The sequence below is a fragment of the Pleurodeles waltl genome, chromosome 2_2 (genome assembly GCF_031143425.1).
Source record: "Pleurodeles waltl isolate 20211129_DDA chromosome 2_2, aPleWal1.hap1.20221129, whole genome shotgun sequence".
Taxonomy (NCBI): domain Eukaryota; kingdom Metazoa; phylum Chordata; class Amphibia; order Caudata; family Salamandridae; genus Pleurodeles; species Pleurodeles waltl.
Window position 1 is genome coordinate 587163535 of NC_090439.1, and position 24081 is coordinate 587187615.

The 24081-nt window shown below is 44.4% G+C and overlaps 1 protein-coding gene across 6 annotated transcripts in view; it reads left to right on the forward strand.

Moving 5' to 3' along the window:
* Nucleotides 1–24081, forward strand: part of MAPRE2 (microtubule associated protein RP/EB family member 2) — a 663286-nt gene that overhangs the window by 613278 nt on the left and 25927 nt on the right. For all 6 annotated transcript variants that reach the window (XM_069220125.1, XM_069220123.1, XM_069220126.1 and 3 more), the window contains one exon: nucleotides 12755–12891. In XM_069220125.1, coding sequence (XP_069076226.1) covers nucleotides 12755–12891 — 137 coding nt within the window. The remainder of the gene's footprint in view (nucleotides 1–12754; nucleotides 12892–24081) is intronic.

A 24081-nucleotide genomic window follows, 5' to 3' on the forward strand; every position in this document is an offset into this window, starting at 1 on the left:
CTGGTGTTTAAGAAAACAAGCACATAACGGCTTGAATTTCTCATGAGCCTCAAACCGTGTGACATCCATTCCCCACCGTTAAAAGCTTGCAATGACTCAGGGCCTAGGAATGGCTGGTGTGGAGCGCAGGAGGTCACAGATGGCTCGCACATTTTATTTTTCAGTCCGTAGCCATAGTTAGATATCTCCATGGTGAACAAGTAAAACAGATTGACGGATTGAACATATTTTCAGGGTCTCATTTTGTTGTGTAACAGTGCATGAGATGCACTAACATTGCATAACACATGTATTTGTACAGCGCGCGCTCACCCAGAACGCTGAATAACAGATTTGTAATATTACCCAACTCAATGGTACTCATTTATCGACCTCAGAAGGATGAGTGGACCCACCAGGATTTGAAACTGACCTTGAGGTCGAACACAGTTCTAATCTAAGGTAGTGCTTCATTTACTAATTAATATTAATTTAATTTTACTGTAATATATTACTTCTCTTTGCCTCTATTTAGTTAAGATTAGCTCATAACTGAACTTTTTAACATATATTTACTGTGTTTAACCTCACATAGTGCTTCATTTTCTACTTAATATTAGCGTAGTTATAGTATATTACTAAAGTTTCGCATAGCATATTACTTCTCATTACTTCTGTTTAGTTAAGATCAGCTTATAATTATCGTTTTTTAACATATAAGTAGAAGTAATATAGTAGAGTAAAATTAATATTAATTGGTAAATGAAGCACTGTTAAATTAAAATTAATTGTTTACAGTGCTAAATTATGAAAATTAATCACACATATTAATATAAAAATATGTACAAGCAATATTAAAATACTATATTACATTTATTGTTTTGTTTTTCTTAAAAAGATAAATATTGAATTTTTAAAATATTCACATATGTATATATAATTTCACTTAAAAAAAGCATAGGTTAAAGGGACATTATAGTTAGGCTGTGAATTCACTCACACAAAACCATAGAGATTCAGCAGTTAGTTATTTCAAGTAATTATAACTATCGCCCTAGGGTAACTCGGCATGCACTACTAATTACCCCAGATATTACAGCACTCATGAAATTTTTTTTATAACATCATTGATAATATCTCTGTAAAATGTGTTGTAAATCTATTGCGGAGAAAACTGTGCATGGCTGGGGCACAAGTTATTGTTACCCTGGGCGTGAGTTATAGTTACTTGAAATAACTCTCAACTATAACTGCTGAATTTCTATGGCTTTGTTCGGGTAAATTCAGAACCTAACTGTAACTTCCCTGTATACTTTGTTTTTTCAGTATATATATATATATATAGATATATATAGATATATATATGTACTCACTGAAAAAAACAAGGGTTACAGGGATGTTTTATATATATATTTGCAGTTATTTTTAAAACTTATATTGTGTAGGTGAAGTCTCTTCTTGGTGCATAACTTGTGCCAATATTTAGCTTTTTTTTAGAGGACTAGGAATTGTAGTTCTTGCATTTGTATTTTGCGTTCTGATATGGCAGGTACACATCGGTGATGAGAAAACCGCATAGCATCTGTTGCTGGTTCTGGCAGATTGCAGACAACATGCTTACTTTTTTAGGTCTAGCTTGAAACTGCAGCTGTCTACATATCTTTGTTACCAGTGCATTGAAAAATATGCATTGAGTGCGCTTTGGCTACCCACTCCTGCACAGTGCTTGCATAGCCATCTCAAAAGGAAACCAAATCATCACACATTAAAGTCTTTGTCATAGACACAGTGCATCTCAACATGTGAGTGCGAACCAAACCCTGTGAGAGACTACTTTATGTTTATATTACATGTTGGTATAATTTTTGTTTTATGTTTAAGCCACTTGTTTTAACAATATTCCTGTATTTTTTATTTTTGTCAGTCAAAAGATTTATTCAGCACAAGTTAAGTGAATCATTTGATGGAAAGTGCGTAAAGGGAGAGGGAAGGGGAGGGGGGGTTACAAAAAGATGGGAAGTTATTTTGTTCTGTAAGTGTTTGCATGCAATTATAAAGCAATAAAAGAGATCTTAAAAAAAAAAAGTTAAGTGAATCATAAAAGCAGCAAATCATCATAAAAATATAAGACATAATAAAAATATAAAACATGATAAACATTTATCACACGAAACGCTAAAATATAAGCGTCTTTAATAATTTCTGCAAAAGCTGGTGGCTATCATTACTTCTAAAATGAAGTCCGTCCATCAGATTAAAAAATGCCCATTAAAAGGCTAGAGGCATAGACAACATAAAATGAGGTTTAGCGTCTAAAGCCCCATTTATGTACTTGGAGACCCTGAATCCTCTAATAGGGCTCTAATACGGAATACTCCAGAGAGAAGCAGGGCAACCCTGTTGCATACTTTTACATCCCCTAATTTGTATAAAATTTTAAAGGCTGCCTGGTAATGGATTATTCTCTCTTGAAGAAAGAGGGGTTTAAGAATAAGTTTTCTGGAAGACCGATAACATTTACAAAAAAGCATTAGGTGCTTGATGGTCTGCTCCGATCACTTGTGGCAGAGGCATTTTTCATTAATGGAGCCGATGGAAACAGGTTAAAAGGTAGTACATTGTTGATTATCGTAAGGTAAGGTTTACATCCAACCTGTTCATTCTATGTTATGTAACGCCCCACTGTTGTTTTAGGGAGATCTACATTTTCCCTCTTCAAAACGGCAGACCTCAAACGCATGTTGTCTAATCTTTTTTTGGAATACCTTTAAATATCTTCTGGGTGTGACCATAAATCCTTCTCTCACTGACCCAGATCCAGCAGGGCCTGCTTTATATTCTTCAACCACGGAATTCTATTCATTATATCAAGGCCCATACAATCCTTAAGGATTAACCTAGTAAACAAGGTTTCTTCTGTGTACTAAACTGATCGTCATAATAACAGAGGTTTGGTTTCAAGGATATTCAGTAAGAAATCAACACCCAGTTCCTAATGAATGACCGATGAAGGGGTGAAGCGGGGTACTGGCAATAATTTCCGTAATAAAGCATTTTCTAATGCTTGTATGTCACTCGTATCCCCATAGCCCAGATACCTGCGCCATATACAGCTGCTGGTGTTATAAAGGGTTTACAACTGGGCAGTTGGTTGGTTTGTTACCTAACTTAGAAGTGCACCTCATCAGGCCTTCATTATTCCTAATCGTAGTAGATACACAGATCGCCGTCTGGTGCTTCCAATCTAGTTTGGAGGGAACTGGATCCCCAAGTAACTGAAGGTATTTGCATTTTGCAATTTCTTTCCTTTAATAAAAAAAAATGTTTGTTGTTTCCCTCCAGTATGACCACTGGCCATTGTGTAGGTTTTGGCAATATTGGTTTTCATACTCCTTTCCTCCATGAAGGCTGTAAATGTTTATTAAAAGCTGCAGGCTTTGTGGGGTGTGGCTAAGATGGCCGCATCATCGGCACGTAGGAGTATGGGAATCCGCCTTCTCCTTATCATAGGTGTATCTGCACCCTCCGCCTGAAGCGTTTCTTCCACCTCATTGATATATAAGGAGAAGAGGAAGGGCCCCAGTACACACCCCTGTCGGACTCCTCTCCTTATACAGAAGGATTCAGTCAGTTCTCCCTGGATACCATATTGAACTTTAGCTTTTAGATCTTTGTACAGGTGGGCCAACAATGAAATGATCGCCCTGGGGCCCTCTTTCTGCCGAGACATGCCCAAGGCTTCCCTTGATCTACTTAAGTCAAAGGCGCTGCTTAGTCAATAAAGCAGATAAACATAGACCCATCCGTGGCTTGAGTGTACTTCCCCATTTATAGGTTCAAGTTGAACGATTGCTCAACTGTCCCTAAACCCTTTCTAAACCCATACTGGGCTATAGAGAGAATTTCATTCTTTTCTGCCAAGTGATCCAGTCGATCTAAGAAGACTCTCCCCAGTAATTTGGCAGAAGAGTCAAGTAGAGAGATTGGCCGATAACACTTTAGATAATTTCTAGCACCCTTCTTAAAGATCGGTATGATGAGGGAGGTTGACCAAGTAGGAGGTACAAAGCCTGCTCCTGCTGCATTGAATATCCTAGTTAAAAGGGGGGCCCAAAGATTAGGTTCAGCTTTATATACATCCCGCGGCCTTCCCCTGCGGGCTAGTATTAATGACCTTCGTAAAAGGTAAAAGTCAGACCTGTAGGTTGTACGGATGTCTGAAGACAAAGACCTCCCTCATCTGGCTTATACTGGGGAAAAATTGAGCCATGATGATCCACTCATTGGGCGGAAATGATCCCAGAATCCAGAACAAGAACTGTTCCCTTAGTAAAAAGGGGGGCGTTTACGGTTCTCCAAAACAGGACACTGTCTTTAGTTTTGGCGGTCTGTATCAAGTGAGCCCATGCTTCCCCTTGCAAGGTTTTCTTCCTTGCTTTAATAGCCCTAGAACTTGCTCTGGCTACCTGGACTAGGTTAGTATCCCTGAGATGCTGATTCAAAATGCTAATCATTTTATTCCCAGCTTTAGTACATTCACCATCAAACCAGCCTTTCCTTCCACTTCCATGGTATTTCGACCTTATTGTCAACAACTGGTCAATGAAGTGAGATATTGAAATATGGACATCCCACGTCTCCTTATGGTTGGCTTCTGGTGCTAAACCTATTAGGATTTGGTCCAAGTTCTTTAACACCAGATTATTTAGGAAGTGAGGCGGATTAATGCTAGCCCTTTTAGTTTTGACTCGATTCTGCCCTACAAGGGCAATGTTATTAATTTTCCCTGAGTCCCTGATCTTTCGGAGATTGAAATTTAAATTAAGGATTACAGGGTTATGATCGCTGATACAGTTGGGCTCTACATGTAAATCTAAAATGGTTTCCCCACCAGAATCTGCAATGAGAATGTGATCAATGTTGCTCCTACTACCTCTGCCCATGAACGTTGGTAAGAGGTGGAAGTCACTGGCACCGCAATATTTTGCTATGTTCAAATTCCATTGTAGCATCTAACTATTGAGTGCTTAACCATATGGGCTGTGACGGAAGTGTGTCAGAGTATTCTTTCCAATGTCACTCTACTTAGACATTAGACATACTCGGACATTCCGGAATGTTAAAATCACCTGTCCAAATTACAAAGGAATTGTGTTTGATGAAGAGCTCAAAATCAGATTCGAGTGAATTAACCACTTCCAACTTAGAGGAATCAAAAGCATTGTTATAAAAATTGACAACCTTGATAGCTGAGATGGTGCCCAGTGTAAAGGTGACAAATTAGTAATAGGGAGACTTTGAGAAGCTCTTCTTAATTTGTGGGGTAAACTAACTAATACCAAAGTCAACAGGCCCCCTCCTTTGGCCTACCACTATTTGATGGGGAGGTGGGAGAATTAAAAGCGTCAAAGCCATTCTGATGAATAGGATATAAAGACCATGTTTCTTGGAGGCATACTATGTTTGCAGGTTCTACATAAGTTGCCCAATCCTCTGTCTCCACTTTATTGGCAATGCCCTCTATATGCAATGTAATAACTGTTGTCCACATAGGCCTCACAGGCTCCTTGTCTTTAATTGGGCCAGAAAAATCTCTGTCATGACCATCGTTTTTAGGCAGAGGATAGCAAGGGATAGGTGCTTGCTTGTGGAGTCAGTCTTGAGAATCGAGATTTGAGAGAGCAGAAAAGCTATTATGAGTTGGCACCTGCAAATGCAAAGTGGCAGGGACAATAGACACTGTGTTCTGAGGCCTATAGAAGAAAACAAGAGGTAGGGCTTCACTGAGTATGGGCTGACAATTTGAAAAATGGATCTTGGACAATACATCCTTGCTAACAAACCTGTCCTTAAAGTTGACAACTATACAGTCCTTATGGTCAGGTTTTAGAGATGAGCCCACCCAACCCGACCCTCTGTACAGTATTGACCGGCTGATGCAAGATGGCCTGGCCCTCCATTCTACTGTTACCCAACTTTTGAACAAAGTTTTACATTGGGTCATTATCTTCCCTTGCATCATCGCTCAATGGGAGTACCCCCCTTAAAACCATCATACACGGAGTAGCTTGTGGGTGGAGTTGCAGGATGAGTAGGTGGGAGGACCTTACAGTGTGAGTACCTATTTGATTTGGGGACATCCTTGGGTCCTGCAAGCGGCCCCTTAGAGATATTAGAATTGTTGGCTGGACAACTCTCCATGTTGATATATTGCCTGCCTGGAGTAGAATGAATACAACTTGCCGCATCATTAGGGGTATCCATCCTGAGTGAGCCTGATCCCCTTTGTATGGGCATGTGCAAAGCCTTCTTAACTGATGTGACCTCCCCTGATGTGTCAGGATGTAAACTATTGCCACCCACCCCTCCCTGATACAACACATCACAAAACACCTCCCACACTCCCAGCTGAACCAAGATCTGCACAACCACGTACACAAAAGTCTGCAATAAGCAGCATTCAGCACAGTTCTCAGCCATCCCGAAGCCACAGTCATCTGCATACAGCACCCATAACAGAATGGACAGTATCTGAAAATGGTCACCCTCTGTAGTAATAGAACTTCCTTTACTCACATGACTCAAAACCAACGTTAGTAGCCCCCTCCCACCCATCTCCTAGGTGACCAGTGAGAAGAGCTGATGCCTCCCTTCTTTCAGTGTTTAGGTCATAAACCACTCCGGGTGTCTACCCTGTGGCTAATGAGAAAGCAAATGTCCCTCATGGAGCTACAGTATCCTGAACAACACCACTGGATTGAGAAGGAGCCTCTGGGGGCCCATTGACTGGCGTGGCATCACGCAGCAATATCTCAGGCACCAACTGGGTCTCCGATTCAGTAGCGTCCATGATGCCATCATCCCGAACCACAATGCGGCTGGTACCTCCCTCTGTTAGTCTGTTCCCACCCCCGGAGTGGAGGCACCTCTGACCATGGTGCCCCCACAAGTGTGAAAGGGACCACTCAGGGGGCACAGTAGGATACAATCTGACATGTCTAGCCAGGACCAGAGGTCCTTGGGCTGCTCGAAGAAGTGAGATCTACCTGCTGCAATGACACAGAGCGTAGACTGGTACAGGAGCATAAACCAGAGATCCATAGCGTACAGTTTCCTCTTCACCTCCACAAAAGACTTGCACTGCCCCTGGACTCTCCAAGTATAGTCAGGGTAAATCAAAATAGTACAGGTGTCAAACTTCTGGATAGGTGCTTCTCTGGCAGCCCTCAGGATTGCATCTCTGTCCCTATAATTCAGCAGCCTAGCAATGATGGCCCTCGGGTTGGGGGGGCACTCACAGGAGGAACAGGCACCAGTGCTCTGAGCCCTTTCAATAAAAAAGAAGTCAGACAAGTGGACAAATTGTGTTTCAGCCAGTGCTCTAGAAATTGCCCTGCTGACTGACCCTCCACCCTCTCAGGAAAGCCTAAAGGCACACATTTTTCCACTGTGAATGGCCCTCTGCATCCTGAGCTTGGTCCTCTAGGGTGCTGGAGACAACCCGCAGCTGTGAGACTTGTTGCTTGAGCTTCCGCAACTCGGACTGCAAGGTAGTGCTATTGGATTTTACCATTTCCACCTTATCTGCTAACTTATGGATATCCGCCAGCAGCATGATCAGCTCAATAGACACCCCTGTCCCTCAATGGCTACTCTCAATCCCTGTATCACCTTGATGAGGGCTGCCTGTGAGTGCTCCTTCTGCCGCTCTGGCAAGTGTTCCAGGATGCGTGGAAGGTCCTGATGTGTGAGTTTGTGAGTGGCTTGACGAGGCGTAGTGTACTGAATGATGGTGTTCCCCTGTTGCTGCCTATGGGGTCTGTCCCTCCCCTTGTCAGCGGCAAGAGAGGCCTTGTGCCTGGTGCCACCTCTGGACACAGATCAGAATAATAAGAGCCCACATGTCCCCCTCCGTCTGCAGGAAGTACCTCGAAAAGTCATCATAGGACAGATCTGATGCAGAAGGGCAGAGTGGATTTTTCTAAATCCCTTACTAGGGGAGCACCAGACACCAAGGGGCAGCGATCCACCAGTGTCCACACTGCACCAGTACAGAGGCAGTAGGATGAATTCCTTCTCCAAGAGGGGCTTGCTGCCATGGAAGGATTAGGTGATGTGGGCAACGTATAGCCCCAATTATTTCAGTCGGTCAAAGGCCCTCAGTTATCGCCCATACTGTCTGTTTTTTGTAGCTGCCTGCACACCCCTGCACCTGTCACCCAGAAGGAATGACTAACCAGGCCAAAATGTCGAGCAATGTCCAATGTCTGGCTCCTCCAGTTCACTTACAGGCGGAAACACAAAGAGCACTATGCTAAAGATAATGGCCTCCAAGCGGTGCAACGAGGGGAGCAAACAACTCACCCAACCTCAGCATGGGTAGACTCCCGCTGGGTCTCAGGATGCGCCAGTAAGTGACCATCCGGGCTGGAGGGGCCCTTGAGAGCACGCACTTGCCTCTGAGCACTGACGCAAGACAAGGGAGCAGTACTCCTAACCTCAGTGTGGGCAGCTCCCTCTGTGTCTCAGACTGTTGTCGATCCTATTTAGTTTTACTGGGAATCAGGAGTTCACTTAGCCTTCTAGCTTGCAGACCTGTGCCCTCGTCACCTAGTGACTTTTAACCTACTTAGCCTGCTCTGTTTTAGCACATTTATTTAATTATTTCTTCCAAGATGGCTGGTATGTTTATAGTCAGGAAGATGTTTTGGTTTCACATTACCAGTGCCACTCTGTGAAGGCGTCACTATCAGCTTCAAAGACAAGTGATATACCTAGGTATTCACATCATGTCCCTTTCCTACTTACGTGTGACAGGAACATAATGTACTTTTTAAGGGAATTGTTTATATAATTGCCAACCCAAGCATGCCTTCTTATCTATTGTTTTGGAACATACCTGCGTCAGGTCCTACAAGATCTGTATAAATAAATCTCATGCAGACAAGGTTATCAGAGCGATTCCTACCAGCTGCTATCTATGCTACACATCGCCTTGATGCAGACCCAATTTTCGTGTCCCCATGGCGGCTGATCTAGAGACCTCATTCCACCGTAACAAGGGTTGGAGGGCTCTTCTCATGGACATAGTACTGGCAGATTTGGTTTTTCGCACCTAGCTTTCTTTCGGTTATAGATTAGGTTGTCCATGCTAGGATATTAGGGTCTATTTTACATCTTATGTTTATTGCAAGATGGTCGGGGTCTTTATATTCATGACTTTTTACAATTCTGCTTTTTGCATTGTTTTTGCTTTGTTCATTATCCTAATCATTGCAGCTCATGCATTTTACAGTAGATTGCAGTCTTGTTAATAAAACCTATTGAAAAATTTGCTGCATCTTTTTCATTGCCTGGGTGTGACTGAGACTTGTTGCTCGTGTGAGAAAAGGGTAATCTCCATTTAACTACGACTCCCCTGAGATGTCGCACTCTAGAGTCCATGCGTAAAGGCTGCCAGAAATCACATTTTACTGTTTGGGTTTTTGGTGTGCTACTGCTTATGAGCCGGGAGGTTTGGGCCGACAGTTGTGACTTTTTGTAGAATTGGCTTAGTCACCTACAAACAAAAGTGCCGTCATCCCTAAACCAGCATTCTTGCCTAGAGCAAGAGTCCAACTACGACAAGGCTTCCCCCAGGCCCCGCAGATAAGACCAACACTTGCCGAGGGCAGGTGCATATAGGGCCCAAGGCACCATCTCTTGACCACTCGCACTTCAGGCGCCATCGCTTCTGCATCCACAAAGTTGGGAGGCATGTCCAACAGATGGAGCCTCAGGTGAAAGAGGGCTCCCAATAGAGTCGCAGTCCAGGCCCCTTAGCTCCTCGTAAGCACTGCCCATCTGGGTAGCATTGGGTGCTGTGGCAGCTCCCGGTCTGGGCCCTCATATCCACTAGGGATTATGTGGTGATAGGCCCCTGAGCCACAGAAGCGCCAGGCTTCACTGATAGCCCCGTTGAGTAGGGGGCCTCTGACGTCTCCAGGCCCAGCTAGGCCTCAGGTGAAGCGGCCTGGCCCACACGTCGTGTGGCAGCCCCAGAGCCGATGTTGCAGCTGAATGGGGTTCAGGCGCTCCTCCCAGGCAGCAGCAGGGTGAAGGAGAAATATGGCGGGCTGGGGGGGCATTAAATGGGGGCCATTGCACAGGTTGGTGAAGGATTTCGAAGCAGGGAGACAGTGCTCCCTAGAAGTGTGTCCTGTCAGCTATCTTGGTTGTCCACGACCCCACACATGCCCATATGTGACACAAGCCCCGAGTAAACAGTTAGTAAATCTGGACACCAATTTTTTGCAAACTTGGAGCCAACGACTCATCTGCAGAGCAGAGCAAATATGGTTAGGGTGTTCCATTCAAAGGATTATTCAACAGGCTTAGTTCTTTCTGTACATTGGGTAAGGTATTTGTAGAGTGGTCGGCATATATTCTATTACTGTAACCTGTTCTATAGATCATCATTGCACTGGTCAGATCAGGCTTATGACTTAGGAGCGACATTTGCAGGATTGGTCAAAAGATGTATAAGAGGTGCAAACTGACTTTTGATACATTGTTCACTTAAGGGATTAAGGACATTTTGAGGTTAAACCCCAGATCACATGCCTTTTCGGAGAGCGATTGCTGAAGACCAGTAGGCTGGGACCAGATCAAATGTGGATCACTTTGGTCATAAGGCAGTATTTCTGTTTTAGAGGTCTTAGGCTAGAGTTCAGTTACATCCAATATTGGTTGGTCTCCAAATAATCCTTGACTTTCAAGTAGTTGCTGATCTCGTAGCTGGCTGCTGTTGGTGCTATCATTGTAGAAGTTAAAGAGAATAGGGAAGAATGCTGAACGTTGGGGATACTGCAGGTGATTTTTTTTTAGCAAGACAGTAAGCATACCAATTTTATAAGGTGAGGCATTTTGGTTAGAAATGCTGAACAGTATTTCAACACCACAATGAATTATCAGTCAGTCCAATGGAATGTAGTTTTATACTTTGTGGAAGTCCATTAAGGGATCGTGGAGGATGAGCACACAACTTTTTCCATGATTCAAGGTATCAACAGATTTCACAAACCGTATTGACAGAGGTCTCAGATCTTCAGTAAGGGCTCTTCCAAGTGACTTGATAGGGCCATGTTGACATTCCATTCCATTATTTTAGGTTGGCCTGGATGGCCCAAGTTTAGTCGGATTGGACTTCTGTAATAAAGGGTAATTCATGCTTGCTTGTGCCACTGTAGGACTTTGCCTTGCCTTGCTGAAGAGTGGGATTGACCAATCTGGTAATGAGCAGTGAGAATTTCAAGACTTTAGGGCCCGGTTTAGAGTTTGGCAGATGGGATAATCCATCACAAACTTGACTTGACAGATATCCTATTAGCTATATTACAAGTGCATTATATCCTACGGCACTTGTAAAAAGGCATACGGGATATCAGTCACGTTTGTAAGCCAAACTCTAAATCACACCCCTGCATTCTTCATACTCTTGAAAGGGGAGAAGTCGGGATTTGTTTGCAGAGTTCACCTTGTGGGCTCTTACTTGATAAAAAGGGAGGAGAAAGCAATGTTAGGAGACTATGGGCCTGATTACAACTTTGGAGTAGGTGTTAATCCGTCCCAAATGTGACGGATATACCACCAGCCGCATTACGAGTTCCATAGGATATAATGGACTCGTAATACGGCTGGTGGTAAATCCGTCACTTTACCGTCACTTTTGGGACGGATTAACACCTCCTCCAAAGTTGTAATCAGGCCCTATATTGTCTATTTGTTCCTGAGCCAAAAAAAGCTCTTTGGAAGTGTTTCCCACATCCGTAATATAGGTTTAAAAACAGTCTATTTTTGGTTGAACACGTGTATGTTTATAACCATTTAAATGACTCGGGGTGTGCGATCAGAGTGGGGGGGTGGACTTCCTCCATCACGTTTCAGATAGCGTATGCCAGTGAAATACAATTTTTTTACTAGGGTCTTTTACTTCCTTGACTTTCCTGGCTTTGCAAGGGGGCTTTGCATCATGGACAGTTATCATCCCAAATTAAAGCAGCGTTAAAGCAAGGGCATGGGCTAGATCCAGTAAGTCTTGGATGTGAAAGTCAGCATTGATGTGTTTGATTCTTCTCGTGATTTTGAAGGCAGGTTTGCTGATAATGTGGGTTCTCACAAAATTGAGTCTTCCAGGGGTGGATAAGTTCATGACGGCATACTCAGAAAAGCATAAGGGAACTTAATCCAAGGTTGTGAGCAATGGTATATAAGGTTGAATCAGTGACTACAAGAGAGGATGAAGAATTGAATCGATATTGACAGTCACTCTGTGAGCATTGGTATCACTACGGCCATTAATTAGCCCGGGTATTTACCTTAACTAAGAGGGCTATGCTGGGTAAAGGAGATGAATTGGAAATCTGGCCAGTGACATTTTCGTGGGAAGTAAAATTACAGAAAAGGCACAAAAGGTGATTTCTCTGTAGTCTGCGGTTTTTACCAGAGGGATTGGAAGGAATCATACTTTCAGTCAGTAGCAATTTTACTCTTTATGTTATACGAGTAACACTTTATATCTGCAATTCTATTCATGTTTACCCTTTGGCTGCTTTGTGTTTGAGGTTCCACATCTCAACTTTTCTGTTGCGTAGTGTTATTCACAGATTGGTTATCAGTGACTATTTTGGTACAGCCCCACAAAGGGCAATTCCAGTAATAAAATTTGCAGTGTGTATATAAAAACCATAACTCTTAGATTGTCATCATGTTTAAACAGTGTATTTTTTACGATCAGGAGCTGCTAAGTCAAGTCCGCTGGTAAAACCTGGGTCCGCCTCATCGCGTCCTTCATCCGCAAAAAAAGCAGCACAGAGTCCAGTACCCAAAAGCGACAAAGATTTAGAAACACAAGTCACTCAACTCAGTGACCAGGTAATTTAAGTGGATGTATCCTTGGTTAGAAACGCAGTGTTGACTACATGTCTGTAATACATTTTTGTACAGATTGCAAATCACTTTTCATTTGAGGCATCCCAAGCAATCCACAAAAGCATGTTTTTTCTGTAAAGGCCTACCGAAAAAAACTAAGAGTTATGGTCAGTTATTCTGAGCGTTCCTTAGATAGTCCATCAGTAGTGCACTACTACTTAAAGAGTCTTTTAAGTTTAAAGAGTCTTTTAAGTTGATGATTTCCGTGTTTCCATCAGATGTTTGTTTAAAGTGTAGGCAATTTAGTGCACACCATCTCAAACTATCACCGCTGAACATTCTCCCATTGTGGCGCACTACATTCATTCTCTCACCGTGAAGTGATGTCCATTGAGCCACAATTTTAACTAGTACTCTCCAGCAACTACCCCACAAAATTAGACTGATAGCTGTCCGAAATGACAGGTACATCTGACCCTAGACGGTCCCCTCACAGTTGTTGTCAAGTTATCGATCAATCCCTGTGCCGCTAAGCGAGTGAAGCAAGCTAACCCCTTCTCCAAGGGCCTTAGCAAGAGGGTGGCAGTCCTTTTTTAAACAAACATTGGTAAAGTTTCAGCCCTCGTAAGTATGATAATGTTTTCTGGTACTGATGAATGACTTATGCCACAACCTTCCCTGTCAGTGAGGCCACAGTAGTTGCTTGCAGGGTCAGTCGGCCCACCTGAACCCCACTCATAGCTGTTGGCAGCAACCAAGGCAGTCACTGCCTTATCCTGGTTCGGTTCCCTCTTCAAGATAAATCATTTATCCTCTCGCCCCCTCTCCTGTGCAGTAGTTGCTGTGCTGCCTGTCTGCCAGGCTCCCTCATCTTGTCTTTGACATGGCCGTCCCTCTAGATCTTCTCAGCAACTGCAACTCTGTTCTTAATAGTAACTTTTCATTTCATGTACTTTTTCTGACATATTCTATTTTTAACAGCTTTTGGTCACCCTACTTTTCTAATTTTTCTCCTCAAATAATAATGTTTTTTAATTTGTCCCACATTTCTTACCAAAATGTAAATATTTGTAATTCCCCTCTGATGGGGAAGCTGTGAGTCCTCCTCTCTCTCCAACTATTTCGCCAACTGACTATTTCGCCAAGTGATTCTGTGACATTTTACCCAATTATATATTCAATTGTTTGAATATGCCCACAAATATTGAAACTCCTAGACACTGTGAGCTAGAGCTGCCAGCTAAACAATGTTTTTCTGGTACTGCTTGTAAGGGCAGGGCACTTCTCACTGTTGGTAATGCCGAAATACTGGCAACGAGAATGCTCTTATTTATTTAGAGTAACCATTGAAGCAGAAGGAACATCCATTTGTACATAAAGGTTGTGCCTTTCTTTTGCATTAAAGTTGCTTGCTTTCACCTTCCAATCCCCTCACTGTTTTGTGGGGTGTATGAACAGAAACCCTCAAAGGCAGAATTCTTACTTGAGTGCACTTCCTTGCCTGACATTCACCAAGTATGCAGATGCAAGCATCAAGCCTTTTGCTGCAGGCAAAGCATCTGCCATCCCATTGCCCTCTACAGATTCAGCCCAGAAACGTAGCTATCAAGAGTGCAGCAAGTGCAATGGCAGTGGTCCTACGGGTGTGATAGGCCCTGTGTAACATGAGTTATAGAGGTTCTTCACTACTAAACCGCTGTATAGAGATGCACATTTTCCTTGCTTGAGTTGAGCCCTCTTCTGAGTCAGTTGTGGGCCTTGCCCCTTCCTTCAGAGTCAACCCCAGACTTTTTTGCCTTCACTGCCCTGTTTGCTGAACCCGTTTATGTTGACCTTAGGACTCTGTGCACTTTATCACTGCTAACCAGTGCTAAAGTGTTTATGGGTTCTCCTTAAAACATGGTAATGGCTTGTCCCCAATTGGCATATTTAATGTATTTATAAGTCCAAGGTGAAGTTATATTTTATGTACCCAGGGCCTGTAAACTAAATGCTACTAGTGGACCTGCAGCACTTGTTGTGCCACTCACTTATGTAACCTCGCAAACCTGTCTCAGGCCTGTTACTGCAGTCTGTGTTTGAAGTTTTTAACTGCCATTTTGGCCTGGCAATGTTAACCTTTTGCCAGGCTCAAACCCCCTTTTTAATATAGATATTTTCACACCAATTGTTTTGCTATACATATATATAAATATAAATATATATATATATATATATATATGTCACCCCTAGGGTAGGCCCAAAACAGGGGCAGGGTGCAATATATTTAAAAAAGTAGGACAAGTAATTTTAAGTTTTACATGCTCTGGCACTGAAACACTCTTAAATTAGTTTTTCACCACTGCAAGGCCTGCTTCTACCATAGGATAACATTGAAGTTACCTTGTTACATTTAATTAGCTGTAACCTCTAAAAGAGGACAGGGGAACAGTTCATGTTTGGTGTCTTTGGAATTGTAGTGAAAAGTTCTCTTTTATGGTGAAGTGGATATTGGTTACAATTTTCAAAACTCCACTTGACATTTTCCTGCCTTAACCATTTAATATGTGCAGCCTATATCTGGGCCACATGAGTTGGTATAGTTGGCCTTTGTCTATTCCTCCTAGACAGCCACACACAGTAGTGAACTTAGGTGTCCCTCAATGGTCCATCACTGGCCAGATGGTCTGGTAGAGTTAGGCACCCCCCCACTTACACCTGATTAGGTCTGTCGTCACACAATGGGTTAGTTATAGTTGTACGTTTTTTGTAGCGAGTGCAGAGTAGACAGGAAACCTGAGTAATTCAAAGGGAATCCTCTAGACGTTTCTCCCACTTCAAAGGTGGCACCAGGTTTAAATATTGGTCCCCAGACACCAAACCATCAGTATGCTTCTGGACCAGTGGAGACTGGTATGCTGCTGAAAAGACTGTCACTTTGCTGGACTGCTGCCTTGCTGAACTGCTGCCCGACTGCCTGAGTCAGAGGAATTGGACCTGCACCTCAATCAGGACTCCCAGAGCGACTCCAAGGGCTAGTCTACAGGCCTCCTGTTCAGAGCCACAGCGACATAACAGGCTCCCAACCACCTGAACTCACACCCAGATTCAGCTTTAAGTGGCGCCTATCAGGTCCTGGACTCCTGGTGTGTCTTCAATGGAGCTGAATTGAAGTTTGTGGGCTCTTTATGACCCTGAATGGGCCAACTGGTGCCCACATTGTCTGCCAGCGCGAAGTTCCATCACCTGAATCTTCACACTCCAGCATCTACTGCTCATGGGGAGCGAAATCGTGAAGCTCCGGTCCAACTCGGCTGCAACAACAGCCGGATCTTCATGCTGCAGCGTCCACTATCTCCCACACCAGACCTGTTCTTCGAGCTACATCAATGACTGCCCATGACACTTTTCTGCTCCTTTTGGCCCCCTTCACCACTCTTTGCACTGGACTGAGAAGGTATCTTTTCAGCTGGACTAGCCGAGTCCCTGTATCCAACCCGCTCTCTGTCACACTTGGCATGAACATGTGACTTCCTCCCGGTCTCATCCGACCAGATACCCGAGATTGGCGATTTAGGTTTTTTGGCACTATTTTCACTTAAATCTTTAATAAATGCAATTCTCTGGTTCTATTGATTACATGTTTGTTGTTTTGGTCTTGATTTATTCATTACATTTTACTCTATTTTTCTGAATTGGTATGGGATTTTTCTTGTTTTCACTTTACTGCGGTTTGAAGTGCTTTATAAATACTTTACACATTGCCTCTAAGTTCAGCCTGACAGTTCTGTGCCAAGCTACTGGAAGGTTGAGCACAGGTTAATTTGGGGTTTGCTTGGGTCTTTACCCTGACAAGGAGTGCGGTTGCTACTTAAGTAGGGTTTCCCCCTCAGTAAAGGGAGAGGGAATAATACTGAATGCCTAGTAAAGTTTTCTTCACAAAAACGTAGACCCATTCAGGATACTAAGGGTCTGATTTGGAGATTGGCAGAAAGGTACTTGGTCACAAATGTGATAGATACTCAGTTGGACTTTACTAGTGCATTATCTCCTAATGTATTTGTAATAAAGTGCAGAGAATATCCATCATGTTTGTGATGGAGTATGCATAGGCAAGCCTCTAAATCAGGCCCTGAGACCCTCTGTGAGATTCTCCAGCACAACTGATGGCACCAGCCAGTCTCAGATCATTATAACCTGGAGTAGACCAGCACACTTTGAATTTACCTTCTGGGAACTTTTACATTTACGTATAGTATGGGCAACGGGCAGTATGATGAGCATAACAAGCACAATTACGTTTTTTAAAATACATTTTCTTTAGCACGATTTTTGGACAATTCTGAGTTCCAGGCCAACCTGTACCACAGGCCGGGCTGTGTAGTGCACACAATAATAGCTGCTGTTTCATAATCTATCAGGTGTCAGCCACATTAATGGTACATGTTCCCCTGATTCCTGCATTTCTAGCTGGGTGGCTCCAGTGTGGATTGCTATCCCACCTCCTGGCAATGGACTTCCCCTAAATAACCACATAATGACATGTATTAGGCTGCTGCTACAGGTTTTGCTGTCAACCAGATGCTGCCATCTGAAGGTTAGGACTTATCCTGAAAGTAGTCTGCCAAACTTGCTGTGCTTTGCACTCCAGGTCAGTTCGTCCCTAGACATCTGTATTCCAGTTTGTCACATTAATATGGAAGGAACATACATAGGAGGTTAGTTAGAAGTCTGCAAGTAGGATGGAAGATGCTAATTTTGTGCCTTCTTGTCCACAATCCATCACAGAAACAACATAACATTCAGATCCTGTCATCAACAGATGATGACTTTGGCCCCGTACGTAAAGTTCTGATGTTCTGCCTTGCACTCCATCTGCTTGTTTAACTTTTCATTTTAGATACTGTTAATCAATGTAAGGGCCCCACTCCACTCCCCCAGTCCCAGCCATCTGGCAGTGCCCTCCCCCTTGAATTATAATGCAGATGTAAATCAGACCCTTTTCATTTTGAGTTTAACTCATAGGATTTTTGTAAGATATATTATTCCATGGTACATTTTTTTTGCTGACACTTTTTATTGAAAAGTTTTAAATCAGGGCACATTGCTCAACACAACACGCGACAATGAAAGTATGGCAATGCATCGTCCTCTTTAGTCGTTGGTGTAAGGAGAAAAGCAAGATTACACCAATAAGACAGTACTTCCAATGATGTCCAGGCTCAGCAGAAAACAAGAAGATGTGTTGTGCGCCAGAATCATGCTGTTGTTACCTGAAAATGATATACACAAATTCAAGCAAAGAATTACAAATAAATAACCAAATATTAGAGGTCAGAACAGCATTATGCCGGGCTCCTCGAGGACGAGAGCGCGCCCCGGGGCTGGGCATTGTGGGAGAGTCCCAGAGTTCAGTGGGCAGGAGAAAGGGAGGGAGGAAAAGCAAATAAGGTGTAGGATGAAGAAGGGGGGCGCCATCATGCATTCTAGGGTGATCCACAAGTGATCATTCATGTGAAAAGTTGAAGAGCTTTAAGTCCTGGAGGTGTAAAACAAAAACTGCTCTAGACAGGTGAAATAAAGTAGCAAGGGCTGCGCATTGTGAGTAAATTAAGCATCATTGTGCGCTCTCTTGTGGGATAGGAGCTCCATGGCTATAACATGCCACAGTGGTTGAAACCACTGGGCCGTGAAGGGAACAGAGGATTTTTTTCCAGTAGAGTGCTGTTAACTGTCTAGTGGCACCTAGCATGTGGCATATGAGGAGCTAGTCAGTGTGCGACATTGCTTCTTATTCTAAAGGGCGCATGCCTAATATAACTGTATTATATGAGGCAGAGTGGGGAAAGCCCGGTGTGCCCTTGATATGGCCAAGGATCTCCTTCCAGTAGATAATTATATGAGAGCACGACCTTCATATGTGGGGGAAATCTCTGAAGGCCACGCACCACCAAAAAAGGTCAGAGGTGGCAGGGTAGATTGCTCAGAGGCAGGTCGGTGTGTAGTACCACCTTGTCATCAATTTGTAGGTTGTCTCACACTGCAGAATGCTTTTATAAGTTCTAGGAAGGTCCTTCTAGAGTATTTCCCATTGTTTCTGGGAGATGCCCCTGGACGTGTCTTTTTGCCACTGGGATTGATTAGGGTGTGTTTTGGTCAGTGTGGAGTGTTGCAGCACATGGTAAGTGTGGGGGATCAGTCCTCTGGTGCCATTATAAGCTCGAACCAATTACTCAAAAGGAGTGAAGACTCTAATGGCTCCCTCAGCGTTGAAAGGGTGGAGCGCCCAATGGTGTAGTTGACAATGCTGTAGTCGGGCCTCTTCAAGGATCTGCAATTCTGTTTTACAATGTTTAAACGACCTCATAGGGTCAGCCTCAAACAAGTCACGCAAGGTGCGGCATTCACCTTCTCCCCAGCTGACAAACAATTGTGGTTCAAGGGCAGGTGTAAAGTCCAGATTGCAAGAGATTGGAGTATTTGGAGAAGGGAATGTGATGAGCCCCATTTTAATCGCTATCTTGTCCCAGATTTCCAGGACAGTCCTGGTGGGAGATGGCGATGTAACGCTTCGCATTCTAGCGTGTTTAGGAAGCCAAGCAAAATCCCACAAAAGACGAGAAGCTACCGCCCTATCCATGTGGATCCAGTATTGTTTGCTCTCACGGGCTGTCCATTTGGAGAGGTGGCAGAGGAATGCCGTCCAGTAGTAGTCAAGGAGGTTAGAGTAGACCAGCCCCCCTTAATCTCTAGGAAGCATAGGCACAGTTTTGGAAAACCGGGGCCGTTTGGCCCCCATATGAATGTGCATATGTCAATCTGAATACACAAAATGTCATGGGCAGGGATTGGAAAAGATAAATAATTTTCAGGAGGATGGTCATCTAAACGCCATTAAGGCGGCACAACCAGGACACAAGCAATGGTTTCCACCAACAAAAATCATCAAGAATAGATTGATGAAGCCCAGATCAGTTAGTCAGTGCTCAGGAGGCAAGAAATATAGTAATATTAAGGCCAAGATAGCAGATAGACTTTCTGGCTCACTGAAACGGGACTACAGATAGAATAGCAGAAAGATCTGCCTTGAGTATCGTAAGGTTCTGAGCATAAGACTTGGACATATTGACTTTAAAGCCAGAGACACTCGAAAGCTGCCAAGGCTTGAACAACTGTTGGGAGTAAAATCACAGGGTGAGGAGGAGATCATCTGCGAAGACGTACAGCTTATGCGAGCATCTGCCAAATGGAATGCCTGCAATGCACTCAGTTTGTTGTATAGTAGTGGGCAAGGATTCTACAGCCAGTGCAAACAACAGGGGTGAAATCAGATATCCCTGTCGAGTGCATCTCACCAGCCGGATGTGGTCAGTTTGCTGACCGTTAACCCATATGATGGCCGATGGGGTGACATAAGAGGCCATGATGCGGCCAATCATGTACTGGCTGCGGCCAGTCTTTTCAAGGACCGCTTGGACAAAGGGCCACCTAACCCCATCAAGCGCATTCTCTGCATCTAGCAAGAGGAGGAAGGAAGGGATGTTGACTGGGAGATTTCTCAACCAGGTGGGCTACTCTGCAGGTTTCTGCTTACTGACATTGGTGTATGAAACCCACCAGGGCCAGCTCTACAAGACCCGATAGGTATTGTTACAACCTAGTTGCCAGGATTTTAGTGAAGATTTTAGTGTCCGTGATTAAAAGAGCAATCAGCCAATAGGTTGCGCATACGGTAGGATCTTAACCTAGCTTAGGTATGAGGGCTATCTCTGCCACCGCCATCATGGGTGTAAGGCCCAACTCTGCCATGAACAAATTAAATAGTTTCAGGAGCTGGTCCTGAAGAAAAGGCATAAAGACCCTATAGAAGGAAACCGAGAGGCCATCCCACCCTGGCGTTTTTCCGAGGGAAAGGTCTCTTATGACACGTGTCATCTCAACTAGGTTAATAAGGGCTTGTAAGAGCTCTACGTGTTGTGGATCTAAGGCTTTCCAATTATAAGCATTAAGGTAAGAGTCTATAAAATCAAGGGGAATGTCCTCCCCAGTGTACAGGTCCTGATAAAAGTTATGAAAGGCCCGTAGCTTCGCTTGTTTGGTTACAGCCCTGGAATGTCACAAACTCTTAAGTTTGGCAATATGGTCACGGGCCTGCTGATGACTTCGTTTGCGAGCAAGCAGTGCACCAATCTTGTTATCCCCTTCATAAAACCATTGTTTCAAAGCTAACTGGGACGGTTCAGCCTTGTTCGTCCTATGTGTGCGCAGCTGGCCCCACAGCAAGGCCAGTTGTTGTTTGCTACACAGGTACGGGCCGGTTGATCGAGGCATTCAAGTGGTTTAATTTTGGTGTCCAATCTGGCTTCCACGAGACTGGCCTCTCTAGTGCGTGCAAAAGTGATGGACGTTATGACCCCCAAATGCCTACTTTGAAACCATCCAAATGCGTGTGTGCCGGAGTCTCGGGGAGGCCATTAAGGTAAAAATAATCTGCATTCCCCTTACGAATCTCTACCACATCCACTGGGTCTATAAGCAAATGTGGTGGGAAGCCCCAGCACTTTTGTGCCTGTTCCTGACCTCCACTGCAGTTGCAGACCCATTCCACATGTGTGTGATTTTGCAATAGAGGTATCTGAAATGGAGGCAGACTCTAGGTCGCTTAGGAGAGAGAGGGTGGGGAATAAGTAATCAATGCAGGAGTATGAGGTATAGACATTGGAGGAAAAAGAATAGTCTTGTAAGTCAGGGTATTTATATCTCTAGGCATCTATCAGTCCCAGGTCAGCAAAGGTATTTTTTAGTGCGGCAGACATTGCCCCAGTTCAGTTTCCCAGACGAGATTAAAGTCTCTGCCCACAATTAGGTCACCACCCTTGCTTGCCAGCTGGCCCCGTAGAAGGATCCTGAGATAGGGATCTTGCGTCTGATTAGGGGCATAGACGTTGGCGAAGAATGATTCATCAGTTGCCCAGTTGTAGAGTTAGCTATAGATATCGACCATCCCTGTCTCTCGCACTGTGTTCAGTTCTTTTGTGGAAAAGCCCACCTTGCACATGATCGCCACCTCATCGGTTTTGGTGGAGGCAGAAGACCAGAAGCCTACTGAATATTTCAGGTGAGACAGATGGTGTGAATCTTCCCTTAGAAGAATGTAACAACATATTTGGTGTCGCATATTAGGTGAGTTTAGACCCCGGACATTCAAGGAGAGTAATTTTGTGTGTGCAGGATTAGCCAGAGCATAGGGGATCCGGTGTGCTGAAGGTGTCACCAGAGCGGAGCGTGGTAGTCATACAGGGGACAAGGATTTGGGACTCCACCCAGTGATTGGTCTAGTTGTGCAGTGGGGCGGCAAGGTGATGCGCGTGCTGCATTCCAGTGAAGTGGAGGGGTGAAAAGGAGGTGAGGGCACGCGGTTGGAGGTGGGGCAACAAGAACCATAAGCTCTCACAGTGGGTGGGGGGAAGTGCAGGGGGAATCTCCCAGGAGTGTAAGGGAAAGAAAAGGCAGGTAAAAAAGTAAACAACAAACGGCCAACATGGCCCAACAACTCCATTAGAGTCCTAAAATGACCAGCACTGAGAGACGCAGGCTATACTGGAGAAGTCATTCCCCTAAGGGTCAAATCGAGTGGGAGGGTGTCCGAAGACAGAACTGTGGCCATCCCCACCCTGGGCCCCTGCGGCCCAGAGGCATCAAGATCAACAGTGGCTGGTAGACATCTGGTGATTAAACTGGTCTCAGGACGGCTGGCCACCGCAGAACTACCCGATCAAAGGGCCTGAAGGGCATCGTCCACTCCCTTCAGATCACCTGATGGAGTAAAGCTGGCCGCCGCTGCATAGGGTTGAGTTAGCAGTGTGCAGTAGACAGTGGTGGTCTGTTTAACGAGGCAATGTAGTCGAAAGAAAGGAAATCTTTTCATAAAGAGCTGGCAGCTGATGGAGTGGTAAAAGGGCCTCTCTCCATGTTGCAAAGATGCTGTATTATTTTGCGTTTGGTTTCATGAGTTGAAGTCGCTTTAATATTCTTGTTAGAGCACTGTGGTTTCCCTGTGGGTCATATGGGGGACTTGCTTTGTATGAAGAAAGGGGCGGAAATGGCCTTCCCTCCATGACACTCTCTGTGATGTTTAAGAGCTGTTTAGCTTCAGTCAGGGACTTTATGACTCAGCGCTTGCCCTCCCATGAAGAAATGAGGGCAAAGGGATGGCCCTATTGGTATTGGATGTCATGTCTACAACGGCGCAGAGCAACTGGTGACAGAGTTGGACTGTGTGGTCCTGGAAGATTAGATCAGCCTTGCCCCACAAAGCCCTTAGAATGACTTATTTTTCAGTGAAAAAGTTTACTTGATTGAGAATGTCTGGAGTGGAATCCAGGTGCCCTGGTGCAGATGTTGCTCTATGAGCCCTATCTAATACGTAGGGGCAAAGTATGGGTCCCCGCGTATCGCCTGGAACAGCTCGGCAGTGAAGGCTATTATGTCGGTGTCTTCCATGCCCCTTGGTATGCCCTGGATCCAAATGTTATTCTTCCTGCTTGTATTTTCAAGGTCCCCCTGCTTCATCTAAAGTTCGATCTGCTGTTCCTCTAGGGCTGTGACCCTGGGCCATAGCGCTTCCTGATCTTCTCAGCGCATGTTGACTGTGTTCTAGATCATCAGTACAACCTCCCAGCTCTATGACGTGGCGCCTAAGGTCCTGTACACAGGACTGGTAGTCCATTTTGAGGGAGCTGATTTCGGATCGAATTTCTTAAAGGAAGCAGTCCATATAGGCTTAAGCAATGGGCACAGGCGCGGAGTCCACAGGCACACCGGTGTATTGAGAGTCGGGGAGCTCCATGGATGTTGGAGGTGCTTTCTGCCAGAGAGAGGTGACTGAGTTGTCCCTGAGCATGTCAGGCGCTGTATCGTTGGTGGTCTTGTCACATGGCATGACAAGTGGCAGCGAGTGGCCCCATGGGCCTGTGTTGTCCCCACCGTAGATTATGTATGATGTCTTAGACAAGAATCAACCCTGGAGATCGGCTGCAAAACGGGAGGATCAGGGCGACGACGAGCCCAGGTCTGTCCAAGGACGTAATTTGGCACATATTTCAATCAGTAAGGTGGTGGGAGGCTGCGTCGGGTACGTGCTGAGTGCAGAGAGCAAGTCACTTAGGCGTCTATGATCAACACCATATTGCAGGATAAATGCAGTCACATTGT